We start from the raw sequence: 15,070 nt of genomic DNA on the forward strand, positions 1-15,070 counted from the left end.
GTTAATTCCTTTTTATTACAATTAAATGAATCCTTCAGATCCCTTAAGATTAGTTTTCTCTTTCTATGAGTTCTCTTTAAGCTGCTCTATTCCTTCAGCCTCTTCTCACATGTCCTGACCGAGCTCCTTCACTTCCTCCCATTTGCCTCCCTCTGAACATGCGGGGACATGTTCCAGGTAGCCTTTATCCCTTCTAAATGTGGAGCCCAGGATCATGTTCTGGGTGCTTGGCACAGTGGAATTATTATCTTCTGGTTGGCAGCAGAGAGACATAGCCCACAGACACAGATGGTTGGGGGTAGGGAGGCGGCGGAGGGTACTTGGCCGAGTCATCATCCTCCCCTAGGACTGTTGGTTCCAACATGCAGGAGGAGTCGCTGGATACTCTGGCATGGGACTCAGATGGTGCAGTAGTGCAGTGGTGCCGTGACTGGCCGCATCGTGCGACTGTGCTGAGGCAAAGCGAAAAGTGATGAGAAGCTGGAATGTCCTTGAAGGATGTGACAACTGAGCCAGAAAGGGGAAGTCAGATGCAGGCTCAGTTCCTGCAAGGAGGAGAAAAGAACAGAGCTGCAGGTCCCTGGGGGCAGTAGCACCCCTCAACCCACCTGCCCATTTTTATACATGTGTGTTTTAAATTAACACTGCAACCTGTTTTGCAGGATGCAAATTTTTTTTTTTTACTTTTTCTCTCCACTAAGAATTAATCTAAAAACAATTAATAGGCAAACCAAACATTCCTTTAAAATAAATGGAATTTTAAAAATATCCCAACTCCTTGGTTCTTTTCAGAGTCCTGTAAGTTGCCAGTGCATCAACTCTAAGTAACTTAGGAGCTGATTTTTCTGTCTGTCATTTTTTAAAACCCCTTGATTTTCCCTTCCTCCTGGCTGCTGCCCTGTTTTGATATTTTCAGCATCATTCTGTTTGCCAAAAAGATGGTAAGAAATGAAGCAAAGCACCGCTTCAGTTTTTTTCTTAACCAAATTATTTATTACTGCTGTGATTATTTCTATTATTATCACTGTCATTTACGCTTCAGTCAGTCACAAGAAACTAGAATTGTCTAGCCTAGTGCAACCTGGCTCTCTTCCTTCCTTACAAAAACCATGGCCGTAGCTTCCTCTCTGGTCCTTTTGTGTATTGAAACTCTTGGATTTCTCACACAACCTGTAAGGGAGCATGTCCGTTCTCAGCAGCACTGTGCCCACCTGTCTGCCTGCCACATGTGTTCTCTCTGACCTGCCACATGACTGACTGGCAAGCTGGACCCTTTTGTTGGCAAATCTTCTCTCTCTAGTGCCCCAGGAACTAGAGCATTTGTTTTTAAAGGAATCTAACTTCTGAGATGAATGTTATCTCCAGTGTTATCTACGAAGGGAAAGAGGAACAAACCATGATCCAAGAACTAGGAGAAAGTTTGTGGAACTAGAAAGAAACCAGGAATAATTGTGGAAAGTTCAAATTTCAGGGTCAAGGTTTTTGAGAAAGGGCTAACTATAAGAACCTTTGTCTGTCTTTTAAGATTTAGGTAAGATAGTGGGAGTAGAGAAATGCAAGAAAACTAGAGAGCCAGGCATGGTGAGGCTCATCTGTAAGCCTAGCTGCTCGGGAAGCTGAGGCAGGAGGATCACTTGAGGCCAGGAGTTCAAGACCAGCCTGGGCAACATGGCAAGACCCCTTGTTCTAAAAAAAAAATTGTTTTTAATTAGCTGGGAATGGTGTTGTGCACCTGTAGTCTCAGCTACTCAGGATGCTGGGGCAGGAGGATGGCTTGAGCCCAGGGGTTCGATGCTGCAGTGAGCTGTGATCATGCCACTGCACTCCAGCCTGGGTGACCACATGACTTGACCCTTGGTTGCAGGAAAGGGGTTCAAGATGAGGAAAGGACAGACACAAGTGAATGTGCTCAGCACCCTCGGATGGCTCAGTGCCCACAGGTTAATGCTGGTGTTAAGAGTTTTGACTGAGACAGAAAGCTAAAATTCTCTCATCTGGGTTGTGGAACACCCAGGAGGGCCCGCTCCCTAGTTGTAGTCTAGTAATTCGCTTCCGGCCTGTAAGCTTTTCCTGTTTAGCTCCTCCTTTTCTCTTTTCCCAGCATCCCTTCCTCCAAGCAGATCCTTCTTCCTTCTGGGCAGAACGCAAAGCCCTGGGGTTCCCCTGACTCATGCTGACTGTTCTGATGTGTTGGTCATCCACCAGCGGTCTCCTGGAACCCAGTTGTCTTCTATTTTCTTTTCTTTTTTTTTTTGAGAGGGAGTCTCGCTCTGTCGCCCAGGCTGGAGTGCAGTGGCGCGATCTTGGCCCACTGCAAGCTCCGCCTCCCGGGTTCACGCCATTCTCCTGCCTCAGCCTCCCGAGTAGCTGGGACTACAGGCGCCCGCCACCAGGCCCAGCTAATTTTTTGTATTTTTAGTAGAGACGGGGTTTCACCGTGTTAGCCAGGATGGTCTTTATCTCCTGATCTTGTGATCTGCCCGCCTCGGCCTCCCAAAGTGCTGGGATTACAGGCTTGAGCCACCGTGCCCGGCCCCAGGTGTCTTCTTAAAATGATGAGGAGGGATGGGATTTCAAGTCATGGCATATAGGCCCATTCCATCATCAAAGGTTATGTGTGTGTGTCACTAGTCACCCTTGCACAAGGAGCTGTCCTCACGGGCCCAGGCGATTCCACCTGCCTGCACTTCCCTCCTCGCTCATGCCCTGGCCGGCAGCTCCTCCTGCATCCTCTCCCACCTGTTGAATTTTCTCACTTTCCTTTCCGACTACAAATGTTTCTCTTCTGAGATCTCTTCCCTTTTATAAAGTAGAGATCCATGCTGCCTCTTTGGTGAAGGCCTGATCGCAGAAGCAAAAAGTGATCTGTCCCATAGCCAGGGTCAGGGGAGATGTGGCTCAGGCCTTTTGTGAAGTCTTCATATACCCACACACTGTCATTGCAGATGCTGCTTTTAGACACATTTTCCTGATGTTTGTGTTATGATTAGTAACTCATAGTAGGCTTTTCAGGACCTAACAGCCATGTATAAAATTGGCTCTCCAGGAAAGCCTAATCTGAGCCCTGCATACACATTTATATATTTGTGATTTAAAAAAAAAAATAGCCAGTTCATTAACATGATTTGAAAATCCAAAATCATAAAAGGATAGGGAAATTTCTTTGCCACCCTGTTCCCCTTCCATCTACTTCCCTTTCCATCTCCTTCCTCTCTCTGTGGACAGTCACTATTATTACTTGTGTGTTTCCAGAAATACTCTATAGATAAGCCAGTACAAATATGAATACACGCATTTGCACCTCTTTTTTTTCCTTTGATGATGTACATCTTTGGGCTCTTCTCGGATGAGCATATTAAGCACTTCTTTGTTAGATCTGAGTAGTATTCATGTGTAAGGATACGCTTAATTGAACCAGTCCTCCATAGGTGGACAATTAGGTTGTTTCCAACTCTTGACTGTTATAAACTGTGCTGGTTTGAACAGCCTTGTTATTTCTATGTGAGTTGGGTAAATCCCTGTAAGTGCAATCTGAGGTCAGAGGGCATATGATTTGCAGTTTTGATAGATATTGCCCCACTGCCTCTACTGAGTTTGGACCTGTTCGTACTTCAACTGTCAGTCTATGCAGGGCCTGTTTCCCATCCTCATCAGCCCAGCACATTGCCACACATTTGTGTTTTAAACAGGCTTTGGAATGCACCCCTTTCATAATTAGGGAGCAGACAGAATTCCCAGGGAGGGTGCTCATTAAATATCATGTCAAGACCTCAAAGCTCAGAGCCCAGCCATGTGGCTTCGTGCTTGGTAGCCATGCAGCCTTGGCAGAGTGGCTGGATATCAGTTCGTCAGTAGTGATCCATTTATAAAATGAGAATAGTCACAGTAACAGCCCCATGGCTTCCTCAGCTAGTCCATGTCAAGGGTTGGAACAATGCTCGGTACATAGAGAAGCCCTCAACAAATATTGACTTGTAGCAAGTGCTGCTGGTACCCAGGAGATGCTCATACCGTCTCCAGGAGCAGCTACTTCTTGCTAGGGAAGAAACTATCCCATTAGGTTTCTGCCTAAGTAAGTAATTGGCAAAGATTTTGAAAGAGCAGTGAGCCCAGGAAGCAGAAGGGGAAACTGATCAAGCTGCATGGACTTAGCCCAGAATGTTCAGAAAGGAGAGGAGGAAGTGGTCAGTTCGAGAAATTATGGGCATTGGATTATCAGCGTTGGATTGACTCTCCTGGGATCAATCATGGTTGGCCCTGAGCTGGGGAGGAAAGAGAACAGATGCAATAGAAGGACTAGATCAGAGCTGCCAGATACTTTCCCAGCAGCACAAACGTCAATTTATCTAGAGTTGTAAAACTGACATTTTGCCCAAAATTCTTTAACTTTCAGGGTATTTGGGAGCTGTTAGGATTGGCAATTCAGATTCAATTCAAATTATTTTTTTCTATAGTCCTAGAAGCCTATGCCCCATCATGCAGTAAATATGATGTAAATATTTGTAGAAAGAAAGCAAAATGCCTCTGAAGGTATCTTCTCTAGTATCTCCTACTCACCAGAATCTCACTACAGCTTAGGTAGCCTCCCCACCAACCCTTTTCTTGCCTTTTTTTTTGCTGCTTCCCTCCAACCTTTGCCTCCATGCCACCGACATGAAGCCCAACTTCAAGCAGGACGAGTGAGCCTCTGGTTGGAGGCCCCTGGTGCTGGTGCCTGTGGCTGGGCAAGGACTGACCAAAGGCTGGGGCTTGACCAGCATCTTCCTCCCTGGTGGGTGCCCAGCCCCCACCAGCTTACGGACTGGGCCCTCCCTCCCCTGCACCCTCAGCAGCAGGCACTTTCTCCCCCTTTGCTCTTCCTCCTCACTGTCCCAAATCCTTGTTTAATTCAAGGGTGTATGTGAATGATCCAGTCAGAGTGGCAGGGAACTGCTCTCTGGCTACATTTTCATGGGATTTTTTTTTTTTTTTTTTTTTTTTTTTTTTTTTTTTTTTTTGAGACAAGGCCTTGCTAGGCTGTAGTGCAGTGGTACAATCATAGCTCTCCACAGCCTTGAATTCCTGGGCTCAACCAGTCCTCCCACCTCAGCCTCCCAAGTAGCTAAGACTACACGTGTGTGCTACCATTCTCAGCTAATTTTTTAAGAAAGTTTTTGTAGAGATGAGGTCCCATTATGTTGCCCAGGCTGGTTTCAAACTCCTGGATTCAGTCAGTCCTCCTGCTTCAGCCTCCTGAGTAGCTGGGACTACCTGCGGGTGCCCCCATGCCCAGCTAATTTTTTTTTCATAGAGACAGGGTCTTGCTATGTTGCCCAGGCTGACCTCAAACTCCAAGCCTTAAGTGATCGATTTTTTTTTTTTTTTTAAATAATTGGAACACCCTGCCCTGGGACCTGGCCTTGCATAACCCTGCCTCCATCAGCTGACCCCAGGCAGCCCTGGCATGCCCTTGAGTTGTGATGGACACACTGTATCTTTCCATGGCAGCTGCCTTCCTGGCCATGTGTGCTGAGGACACCACTCCTGTGGGCAGCTGTTCCTCAGGCCACCCAGCTGCTCCCGCAGGCAGTCAGCCACACTGTGCCCAAAGGGCAGGGAGGCCACCTCTGAACAGCAAGGGGCCCTAGGCCAGGACTAGGCATTGTACACTCATACAGGAAGGAAATTCTGATGTTTTAACAGGAAGAACATGGGCTTCAACTTTTGTTACCACAACAAGACCCAAATTAGAGCTAAAACTATGAGAACGAGTGTCAGGACCCACGATCATGTCATTGCTGGCAGCCCCATGGTCAGCCCACTCTGCATGAATGCAAACCTCCTCATACTTTCTCTGTGTCCTCCCCATACCCAAAGCCAGAGTGGGGCTGGCTCTCTCCAGTGCATTGTTCCCAGCCTTCTCCGGCCTGGGTTGCTGGCCAGCATGCTGACACGCTGAACTAGCTGCTTCCCAAATTGAGTTAGCTGTTACTGAGCCAGTGGGTGGTGGAGCACAGTTCTTGTCACCTGCCACTGGTAAATGAATTTAAAACTCTTGCTGAAAGGAAAGAAATATGGGGCAGATGCAGACAGCCGCCAGCTGCTACAAGCAAATGTGGCTCCCTTCAAAACACCAGCTAACCCACCCAGCCCTTGGAGTATTTATTTGCAGGCTCTGCAGCCAGTGGGAGGAGCACCTGAGGGAAGAGGTCATGGCAGAGCCATTTGGGAAGTTCCTGCAGTGGGAAAGGGTTTAGCTTCTCTGTGTCAGCATCAGAGGTGGAGGATTATTTTCAAAAGATAAGAGCATCTCATTGGCAAAAGAGGACATTACAACCCCAATGCCTTCTTGTAGCTCATCCCTCTTAATCTTATCATATAGTATGTGCAGGGAGGATATGTTGCTTTCTACACTGGTAACAAACGACCACAAACTTGAGGGCTTACAACATTTACCATTTCACAGGTTCTGTGGGTCAGGAATCTGGGCAGGGCTGAGTTCCAGCATCTCCCTGAGTTATGATTCAGTGTGGGTCAGGGTGGTGGTCTCATCAGAGGCTCAACTGGGGAAAAGATCTACTTACTTCCAAGCTCCCCAACATTGTTGGCAGATTTCATTTCCATAGGCCCTTGCACAGTGTAACTGCTCACCTCTCCACAGCCAGCAAAGGGAGTCAGGGAGTCTTCTCCCTTGTCAGCTCAGATGAAATCTCCTATAATGTAACCTAATCAGGGACCTATTGCCTTTGCCATATTCCCTTGGTTAGAAGCCAGTCACAGGTTCTATTCACAAAGGCATTAACACCAGGAGGCAGATCATGGGGGCTCCCTTCAAATTCTGCCTACTGCTGGGAGGATATAGCCTTATCAGTAATGTTTCAGAAGTGTTCCCAAGTGAAGGCCCAGCCTGTAATAGAGATTCACAATGTTTTCTCTTTGAAGTGAAGTAGTTTTGTTCATTTCCTCCCATCTCAGAATGACTTCAAATCCTGACATCCTCGACAGCCCAATACTTTGCCACAACCTGATTCCAACTCTGGCTCTCTTATTTATTGGCTATATGTTATTGAGAAAAGGTAACTTTCTGGGAGAAGGGCTTATCCTGAATCTCCGTTTTCTTATCTGTAAGAATGTATTCCACTAACATTTTGTAGGACAGTAGCATATAATAGTTATTGTCACTTATTAAATAATTCCAGCACCTTTCCTTTAGGACTGTTCATTTTATTGCATTAACTTATGTACATATGGAACTCAACAATGAAATATTAGTGTTGCTAGTATGCACATCAAAGCAAAAGGAAAATGTATTTTAAAACAAACAAATCCAGTTGTATTTAAGGAGCTGAAATCACTGATCCTATGCTTACAGCAATTCTTAGAGGAAAATGACTAAAACCATAGACATGTCCAGAAGATGTGTCCATGGCTATGTCTAAAAAGTACTGGTGTCATAGATATGGGGTTTTTAGGTCTTTCTCTTTCCTGTTTTCTCTAAGATGAAAATTTTTATCCACTTACTGGAGGGAAACAATAAGTTCAGCATTAGTTGAAACTGGCCCTGCCATTATTTACAGGCTCTTGTGAAAAGGGAGGCCCTAGGGCACCCAGAAGGGTCTTTAGCTTATAACCTGCTTTGGTTTCTTCTGCAGGTTTGTCCTGGTTGTGGTCAAGACTGGATGATGTAACTGGCTCTCTAGGAAGCCTCACTTGGCCGTAACCTCAGGAAGGTTCTCTTTGACCTCATCTCATTTCGAAGCCACTTCTGAAGCCACTTGAGAAAAATGATGTGACAGTTCCTATCAAAAAGGATTCAGAAACATATACCATCTGTGAAGAAAGTGGCCCTTTTTCCCGCTTGCAAAATAGACATTCTCAAATTCCAAAATGCCAGCCAAGACCCCAATTTACCTGAAAGCAGCCAATAACAAGAAAGGAAAGAAATTTAAACTGAGGGACATTCTGTCTCCTGATATGATCAGTCCCCCGCTTGGAGACTTTCGCCACACCATCCACATTGGCAAAGAGGGCCAGCACGATGTCTTTGGAGATATTTCCTTTCTTCAAGGGAACTACGAGCTTTTACCTGGAAACCAGGAGAAAGCACACCTGGGCCAGTTCCCTGGACATAATGAGTTCTTCCGGGCCAACAGCACCTCAGACTCTGTGTTCACAGAAACGCCCTCCCCGGTGCTCAAAAATGCCATCTCCCTCCCGACCATTGGAGGATCCCAAGCTCTCATGTTGCCCTTATTGTCACCAGTGACATTTAATTCCAAACAGGAGTCCTTCGGGCCAGCAAAGCTGCCCAGGCTTAGCTGCGAGCCCGTCATGGAGGAAAAAGCTCAGGAGAAAAGCAGTCTGTTGGAGAACGGGACAGTCCACCAGGGAGACACCTCGTGGGGCTCCAGCGGTTCTGCATCTCAGTCCAGCCAAGGCAGAGACAGCCACTCCTCCAGCCTGTCCGAACAGTACCCCGACTGGCCAGCCGAGGACATGTTTGACCATCCCACCCCATGCGAGCTCATCAAGGGAAAGACTAAGTCAGAGGAGTCCCTCTCTGACCTTACAGGTTCCCTCCTCTCCCTGCAGCTTGATCTTGGGCCCTCACTTTTGGATGAGGTGCTGAATGTAATGGATAAAAATAAGTAACAAGATGCCAACTTCTTTCCTTTGGGGTAAAAGGTACAAAAACAAACTAACCACAGTTGAAGAGAAGGGCTTCCGGAGCTGTATTTGCAGTTTTGTGTTGGGTTTTCTAAAATAATATTCTTACAAAGTATTTTTTTACCTGTCATGCCCTGTTTGCAAAAACAATTTAGAAAAAAACAACAAAGCAAAACCTATCTTGGCAAAAAGAGGAAGTGAGTCAGAGCCCATTTTCAGGAGGCATTGGTGATGTTCGGCTCACATAGTGTTTGCAGACACACAAGAAATCTGGCTTGGCCAGGATTGGCACTAGCTATGAAGGGCTGAGCGAGTCACATTAAGGAACTTCACGGAACTTTATAGCACTCCGACATTTTCTGAGCAAGAGGAAGTCAAAATTTATTTAACACCTAAGCCTTTTTGTAGACTCTTTTCTATATATTGCTTGGGCTCACCATAGCGAATTCTCCAGTGTTAAAACTTTTCTGTTTTCACATTTGAACTTTATGGGTTTTGGGGATTTTCTTGTAGTTCTTATATATCCCTATATATTATATCTATATTGCAAAATTTTGACTGTCAGCTACATGTTGGTAAGACACAGGCAAAGTATTACTGTAACTAAGTTATTTTTAAAGTTAAAATATATTTTTACGTGCCTTTGGCTTTTTATTGCAGAGTCTACATTTTATAGATTCTACATCAGATGTTGTCACTTATTTCCATTGGGATTCCATTGTAAGCTGTGTATGTGTGTGTTTGGAAAAGTGTATTCATACTTAGTTTTTTTTTTTCTTCATCTGTTATCATACTTTTAATAGCAACCAATAACGGATTGTAAAGTGTAAAGGCACAGGTTACTCATGATGCTTCTGCAGAGACTGTGGGCTACACCACATATGTTATTTGGAAATATAGGTATTTTAGTACAGTACATACTTGCATTACATAGGTACTTCAAACAACACAATAAAAAGTAAATGATAAAGTGAACTTGCTTGTTTATAGTAATAAACAAGACCATAAGAGAATAAGTATAGCTAGAGAAATTGCTTCTCTGAAATGTACATGAGCCCTTAAGGTAAGAGATGATTTCCATCTACTCTCATTTTGATTACTTCCTTATGGTTTGAGAGGCTAGAAACTGAGCCTCTCTACTTTAGGAAAAATGAACATGTGAGGTCAGATTTTTTAAGTCAGCACTGATGCCACCCTCTCAGTGGTCATTTCTGAGCATCTGCCTGACTTGAACACCTTCTACAGCAAACTCTTGCAAGTCCAGTTTCATCCCTGTAAGGCAAATGTCTTTTCACGCAGGAAGTGCCATATAGACAAGATAAAGGCAGCTAAAACGAGGGGAGTAGAGAGCACTTACCCGACCCCAGGGTGCCAGAGATGCCCTGAGGATGGTGGTTAAGGAAACAGGAGTAGGAAATGTACACACAGATTCCTATCCCTTTGCCAACTACTCCTTCCCCATCAAAGAAAAACACTTGCACACAGTAACTAACTACCAGCTCCTTCTCACAAACTTGTGTTTCTCCTGGAAATGTATCTCAGAAATGACCTCCTCTCCCAACCACTTCAACGATTCTTTCTTTGGGTTTGGGGTTCTTGCAATTCTGTCATCTAAAATAACCTTTGGACTGCAGGTAAAATGCAATTAGGACAACTAACCAAGTAGACGAAGCAAGTTCCCCTAGGCAGGGGTGTCCAATATTTTAGCTTCCCTGGACCGCATTGGAAGAATTTTCTTGGGCTACATGTAAAATACACTAACACTAACCATAGTTGATGAGCTTAAAAAAATAAAAATAGAAAATTGCAACAAAAAAAAAATCTCAGACTGTTTTAAGAAAGTTTAAAAATTTGTGTTGGACTTCATGCGGGCCACAGGTTGGACAAGCTTGCCCTAGGGCATTGCGTGCTTTCCTCAACTTCTCAGTTGTATTTCGTTATCCATGACTCTCCAGTGTTTTTTCTGTTGGACCACACCCGTCACAGTTCACAGTTCCAAATAGAAATTTCCCAGCCTATTCTAAATCTTGTTAATGACGAACAGTCCAATGTATCTCATTATTTGTAGCCAATTTTAGACTCTTTTCAATACCTCCCCCCCATTTTAATTAGTATTGATCATATTCAGTCTTTCATTTTACTCTTCATCTGTAGCGTGACCTCAAGGTAAAGATGAAACTATTTCATGAAAAGGGGAGGAGTATGGCTGTGCATTAGCTCTACTCCCTCTCTGGTAAGTACTGGGGAGAGAACAGCCCTGCCAGTACTGGGTTTGATAGATTCTAAATATTAATCACACATCCTGCCTACAGTTAGCCATTTTAGTTTCTGGGAGTTCTTTCATGTACATTTTCTTCCATTAATTGAATTAGGTATAATTGAGATGGCAATAAATATGCCCCTATTAGAAAGAGGAAACAAAGCTACATCCGGCTTATGATTTTGTTGAGTCACTTCTCCCGAGGCAGCCTTTCCAATGCCTGGTCCCTTCCCCTGAGAGCAGGTGGACTGCTGGTGGTGGCTTTCTTTCCTGCAGAGAGGCACTTTAGACCCATACCTGCTGTGAGCTGAATTGATGTTCTCATCCTGTGAACCTTCTCCCACTTTAACCTAATTTATCTTTACTTGTTTAAAGATAAGGAAACCCAAGATGTACTTTATTTGCAAACTCAAAGCAAATGGCGAGCCACCTGTGACCCAATAACCAGAAAAGAAACCATGCCATTTGTATAAGTAGAGACACTTCTTGTTGAGGTAGGCAAGGCTCTTGTGAGTGATTTTTTTCCCCTAGTGAGACCTAACAAAAGACAAGCTATATTATTTCTGCCTGAAATTATCTGCTTGAAAAGATCAAAATATCAGGATACTTAGCTCTTCACAAATATGAAGTCATTATCACATTTCACTGAGCCAGAAATCACTGTTAACAGCACACACAAAAGACTACACTGGTTGAACAGCAAAGAGAAACCCGGGTCTCCAGAATCACAGTTTAGTCCTTCTATATTACTGCAAGTGACCTGTTTTTTCTGAAGGCTCCCCGCAAATGAAGTCCTGGAATGGAAAAAATCCCTAAGTCCATAAATTAACTTGATAAATATTTTAGAACAGACAAAAGAAAATATCGAGTGATGTAGTTCTAATCCTCCTTCTAATATGGAACCTGGCAAGACTGAATCATTTTACTGTGAAATATATAAACACAATAGAATGAGCCAACATGATGGTTTCTCTCCAGTAAGAGTTTTTCTTTTGGAAATGAGGTTAACCTAGCCCCAAATCTAGCAATTCTCATAAAATCCGATTTTAGAATTAGCCTCCCAGATTAATCTGAATGATTATTTTTCCTTAGGCAAGTCAGTAAGCCACCCACTAGACAGCCATATCCAGCAAAATAAGAGAAGTTTCCAGATGCCAAATGATAAGCCACCATCAACCCAGAGGGGAAGCCTTCTGGTTGGTTTGGCTGTATGAGATTCAGGAAGGCCAGAATACCCAAAATTATTCACACGACGTTAACTTATTGGTACTGGCTAAGCAATACATGTATTTCCTAAAGGAGGAGATGGTCTTTTGGTTGATTTATGGACACACTTGTTTCATCTGACTGTAAATATATTGCATGCTTTATTCTGATGGTGCAGTATTTCATCCAGCAAGCTTTTCATCTGAGAATGTTTAATGTTGACCTTATTCTTAGAGCAAGTAGATCTAAATATTTTTCAGCTGAGTTATTAGGGAGTCATTATTCTGTGGTACAATGCTGCAGAAAGCATCATGTGGAAGAATGGGAACTATGCTTACTTTATGAAGTGATGTATAACACAATGAAATCTGTTTTACAACTACTGTGCTGCATTTAATTATCTTCCATTTTTGCTGTTAAAAAAAAAAATCCGTTAATGATGTCACTTCCATTGGCTCCCGGGAGGTCAGTAATCCATCCTCTGAAGGTCAGCCAAATTTCCCTCATGGAAAACAGATCGACACGGGTAATAGATAAAAACATCTGCCCAAAGCAAAGCCATCGTGCAGAATAGAGTTAATATTCCAGAGACTCATCACGCAGACAGAGATGTCTGCCATACATCAAAATGAGCAAAGCTGAGTCAGTGAAGTGGGTATTATGCTCACCATGAAGTGATTATTGGAGTGTGTCACAAAATATGCACGTGATTCATTGCCAAAAGGATCACTGGGGGAAAAAAGAGCTTTGAGTTCTGGGGAGGGAGAGACCTGGGGCAGTTTTGTGGAAGAGAAGGACCCAAAAGGTACCTTGAGGGTCTGCTGATATCATTTTAGGGAGAGGGGGCATTCTTGGAAGGGAAAGAATATGATGAGCTAACCAAAGGATACACTCACATCCTAGTAGTGCTTCTATTCAAAACAGTCCAGAAACAGGGATTGGAGTAAAAAATGCCCGCTTCTAGGTCTGCAAGATTGGGATCCACTCCTGGGAAGACTCCAGTAGAAGAAGATTCTAGAATCAGACTGCTGAACAGGTGGTTCCCAGGATAGATATTTATATAAAATTAGCCAGCATTTTGTGAAAGCTCATGCCCAGTCTATAGTGCCCATTCAGAGACCTGAAGGCCAGAGTAGGGACACCTCAATAGTGAGGCTGATGTGAGGTGCTCAGGGAAAGTCATTTAGGAAGGTGAAGGAAGTGAGAGGGGCTAAGTGTCTCCTGAAACAACTCCAGATGAAGCAAGCTGGTATTGCAGTCCCTGGGCTGAACACACTGGGCAGTTGTCCCACCAGCTATATCCCCAGGAACTTTTTCTTTGAGACAGAGTCTCACTGTCACCCAAGCTGGAGTGCAGTAGCGCAATCTCGGCTCACTGCAACCTCCACCTCCTGGTTTCAACCGATTCTCCTACCTCAGCTTCCCAAGTAGCTGGGACTACAGGTGCTCACCACCATGCCTGGCTAATTTTTGTATTTAGTAGAGGTAGAGTTTCACCATGTTGGCCAGGCTGGTCTCAAACTCCTGACCTCAAATGATCCACTCACCTTGGCCTCCCAAAGTGCTGGGATTACAGGCGTGAGCCACTGTGCCCAGCCCCAGGAACTTTTTTTTTTTTTTTTGAGACAGAATCTCGCTCTGTCACCCAGGCTGGAGTGCAGTGGCGCCATCTCGATTCACTGCAAGCTCCGCCTCCCAGGTTCACGCCATTCTCCTGCCTCAGCCTCCCTAGTAACTGGGACTACAGGTGCCCACCACCACGCCCAGCTATTTTTTTTGTGTATTTTTAGTAAAGACAGGGTTTCACCTTGTTAGCCAGGATGGTCTTGATCTCCTGAACTCGTGATCCTCCCGCCTTGGAACTTCTTTCAATCCATCTTTTCCCAGGCTGGCTTACACTTTGAGTATCCCCAGGATTAAGGAAGAAAGCTCCCCAGGAAGCAGAATCCAAATGTCATTGAAGAGTCTCCTGGGTCATTAGAACCCAAGAGAGCCAGGAGTTCTGGCTTACAAAGTAGGAAAAACAATTCAATTGAGTAGAAACAAACAGCCCTGGAAGTTCTCTCAGACTCCTTGAAGTCCAGACTCATAAAACTGAGGCTCAGAGAGGAGCAGAAGCCCCAGACTTCCGAGGACCTGCCTCTTCCCAGAGGTGATGTGTGGACTGTCCACCCCTCAGGGAAACTCACAGTCTCTCCCAGGGTGAGTCCTTACCCTACAAGGCACATCAGCAAGATGGTCATTATCAGCATAACACATGGTCCCCAACGTTTGCACCCCAAATACCCACAAAAGTACAGATGGTTCCCGACTTAGGATGGTTCTTAATTGAAAACACATTTTCTACTTACATTTTTTAACTTACAATAGGCTTATCAGGACGTAACCCCCATCATAAGTCAAGGATCATCTGTAGTGAAAAGATTCTTTCATTACATTTGGGTCTCGAAAATCCCAACAAAGAAACCCTTTGAGGTACTGTGTCCATAGAAAATTCCCATCTTTAAGTCCCAGGAAATGTGCATTAAAACTCCAAAGGATGTCATCCTTATACCCATGGGCAGCATTGTTACAAGTGAAATAGGCAGAATTTGTGTGACCCTAGAAAAACAGTACTGCTCAAAACAATTTCTTCTACACTCAGCTGCCCCAGGGCTAGAAAAATCTACCCTTGGAGATGGGTTCCTTTTTAGGTGAGGCTTTTTCTATTAGGCATGGAGTCCCCTTAGAATAATTCCAGGAGTAACAACATCTGCAAGCCACCAACAGTGAAAAGTGAACTCACTTATCAGATGCCCACTGTGGGAGCACAAGTCTCTAGCAACTGGCCTGGGACCAGGTAGCAAGAGAGACCAGGAAAAGCATGAAGAGTGAGTTCCTGTAATGCATAATTTTGCCTGGGACCAAAGAAAAATGGGCAGTGATGAGCTTTTCTGAGAGATTTACCTGAGAGCAAAT

General features: G+C 44.4%; 1 protein-coding gene across 3 annotated transcripts in view; it reads left to right on the forward strand.

Annotated features, from left to right (window-relative positions):
* The window catches only part of CDC42EP3 (CDC42 effector protein 3), a 30,585-nt gene extending 18,090 nt beyond the window's left edge, over nucleotides 1–12,495 (forward strand). For all 3 annotated transcript variants that reach the window (XM_003817645.8, XM_034952951.4, XM_003817644.8), the window contains exon 2: nucleotides 7,632–12,495. In XM_003817645.8, the coding sequence (XP_003817693.1) occupies nucleotides 7,867–8,631 (765 nt within the window). In that variant the 5' untranslated portion in view covers nucleotides 7,632–7,866 and the 3' untranslated portion in view covers nucleotides 8,632–12,495. The remainder of the gene's footprint in view (nucleotides 1–7,631) is intronic.
* Nucleotides 12,496–15,070: the final 2,575 nt, after the last annotated feature.

This window comes from Pan paniscus, chromosome 12 (assembly GCF_029289425.2).
Source record: "Pan paniscus chromosome 12, NHGRI_mPanPan1-v2.0_pri, whole genome shotgun sequence".
In the NCBI taxonomy this organism is placed as follows: Eukaryota; Metazoa; Chordata; class Mammalia; order Primates; family Hominidae; genus Pan; species Pan paniscus.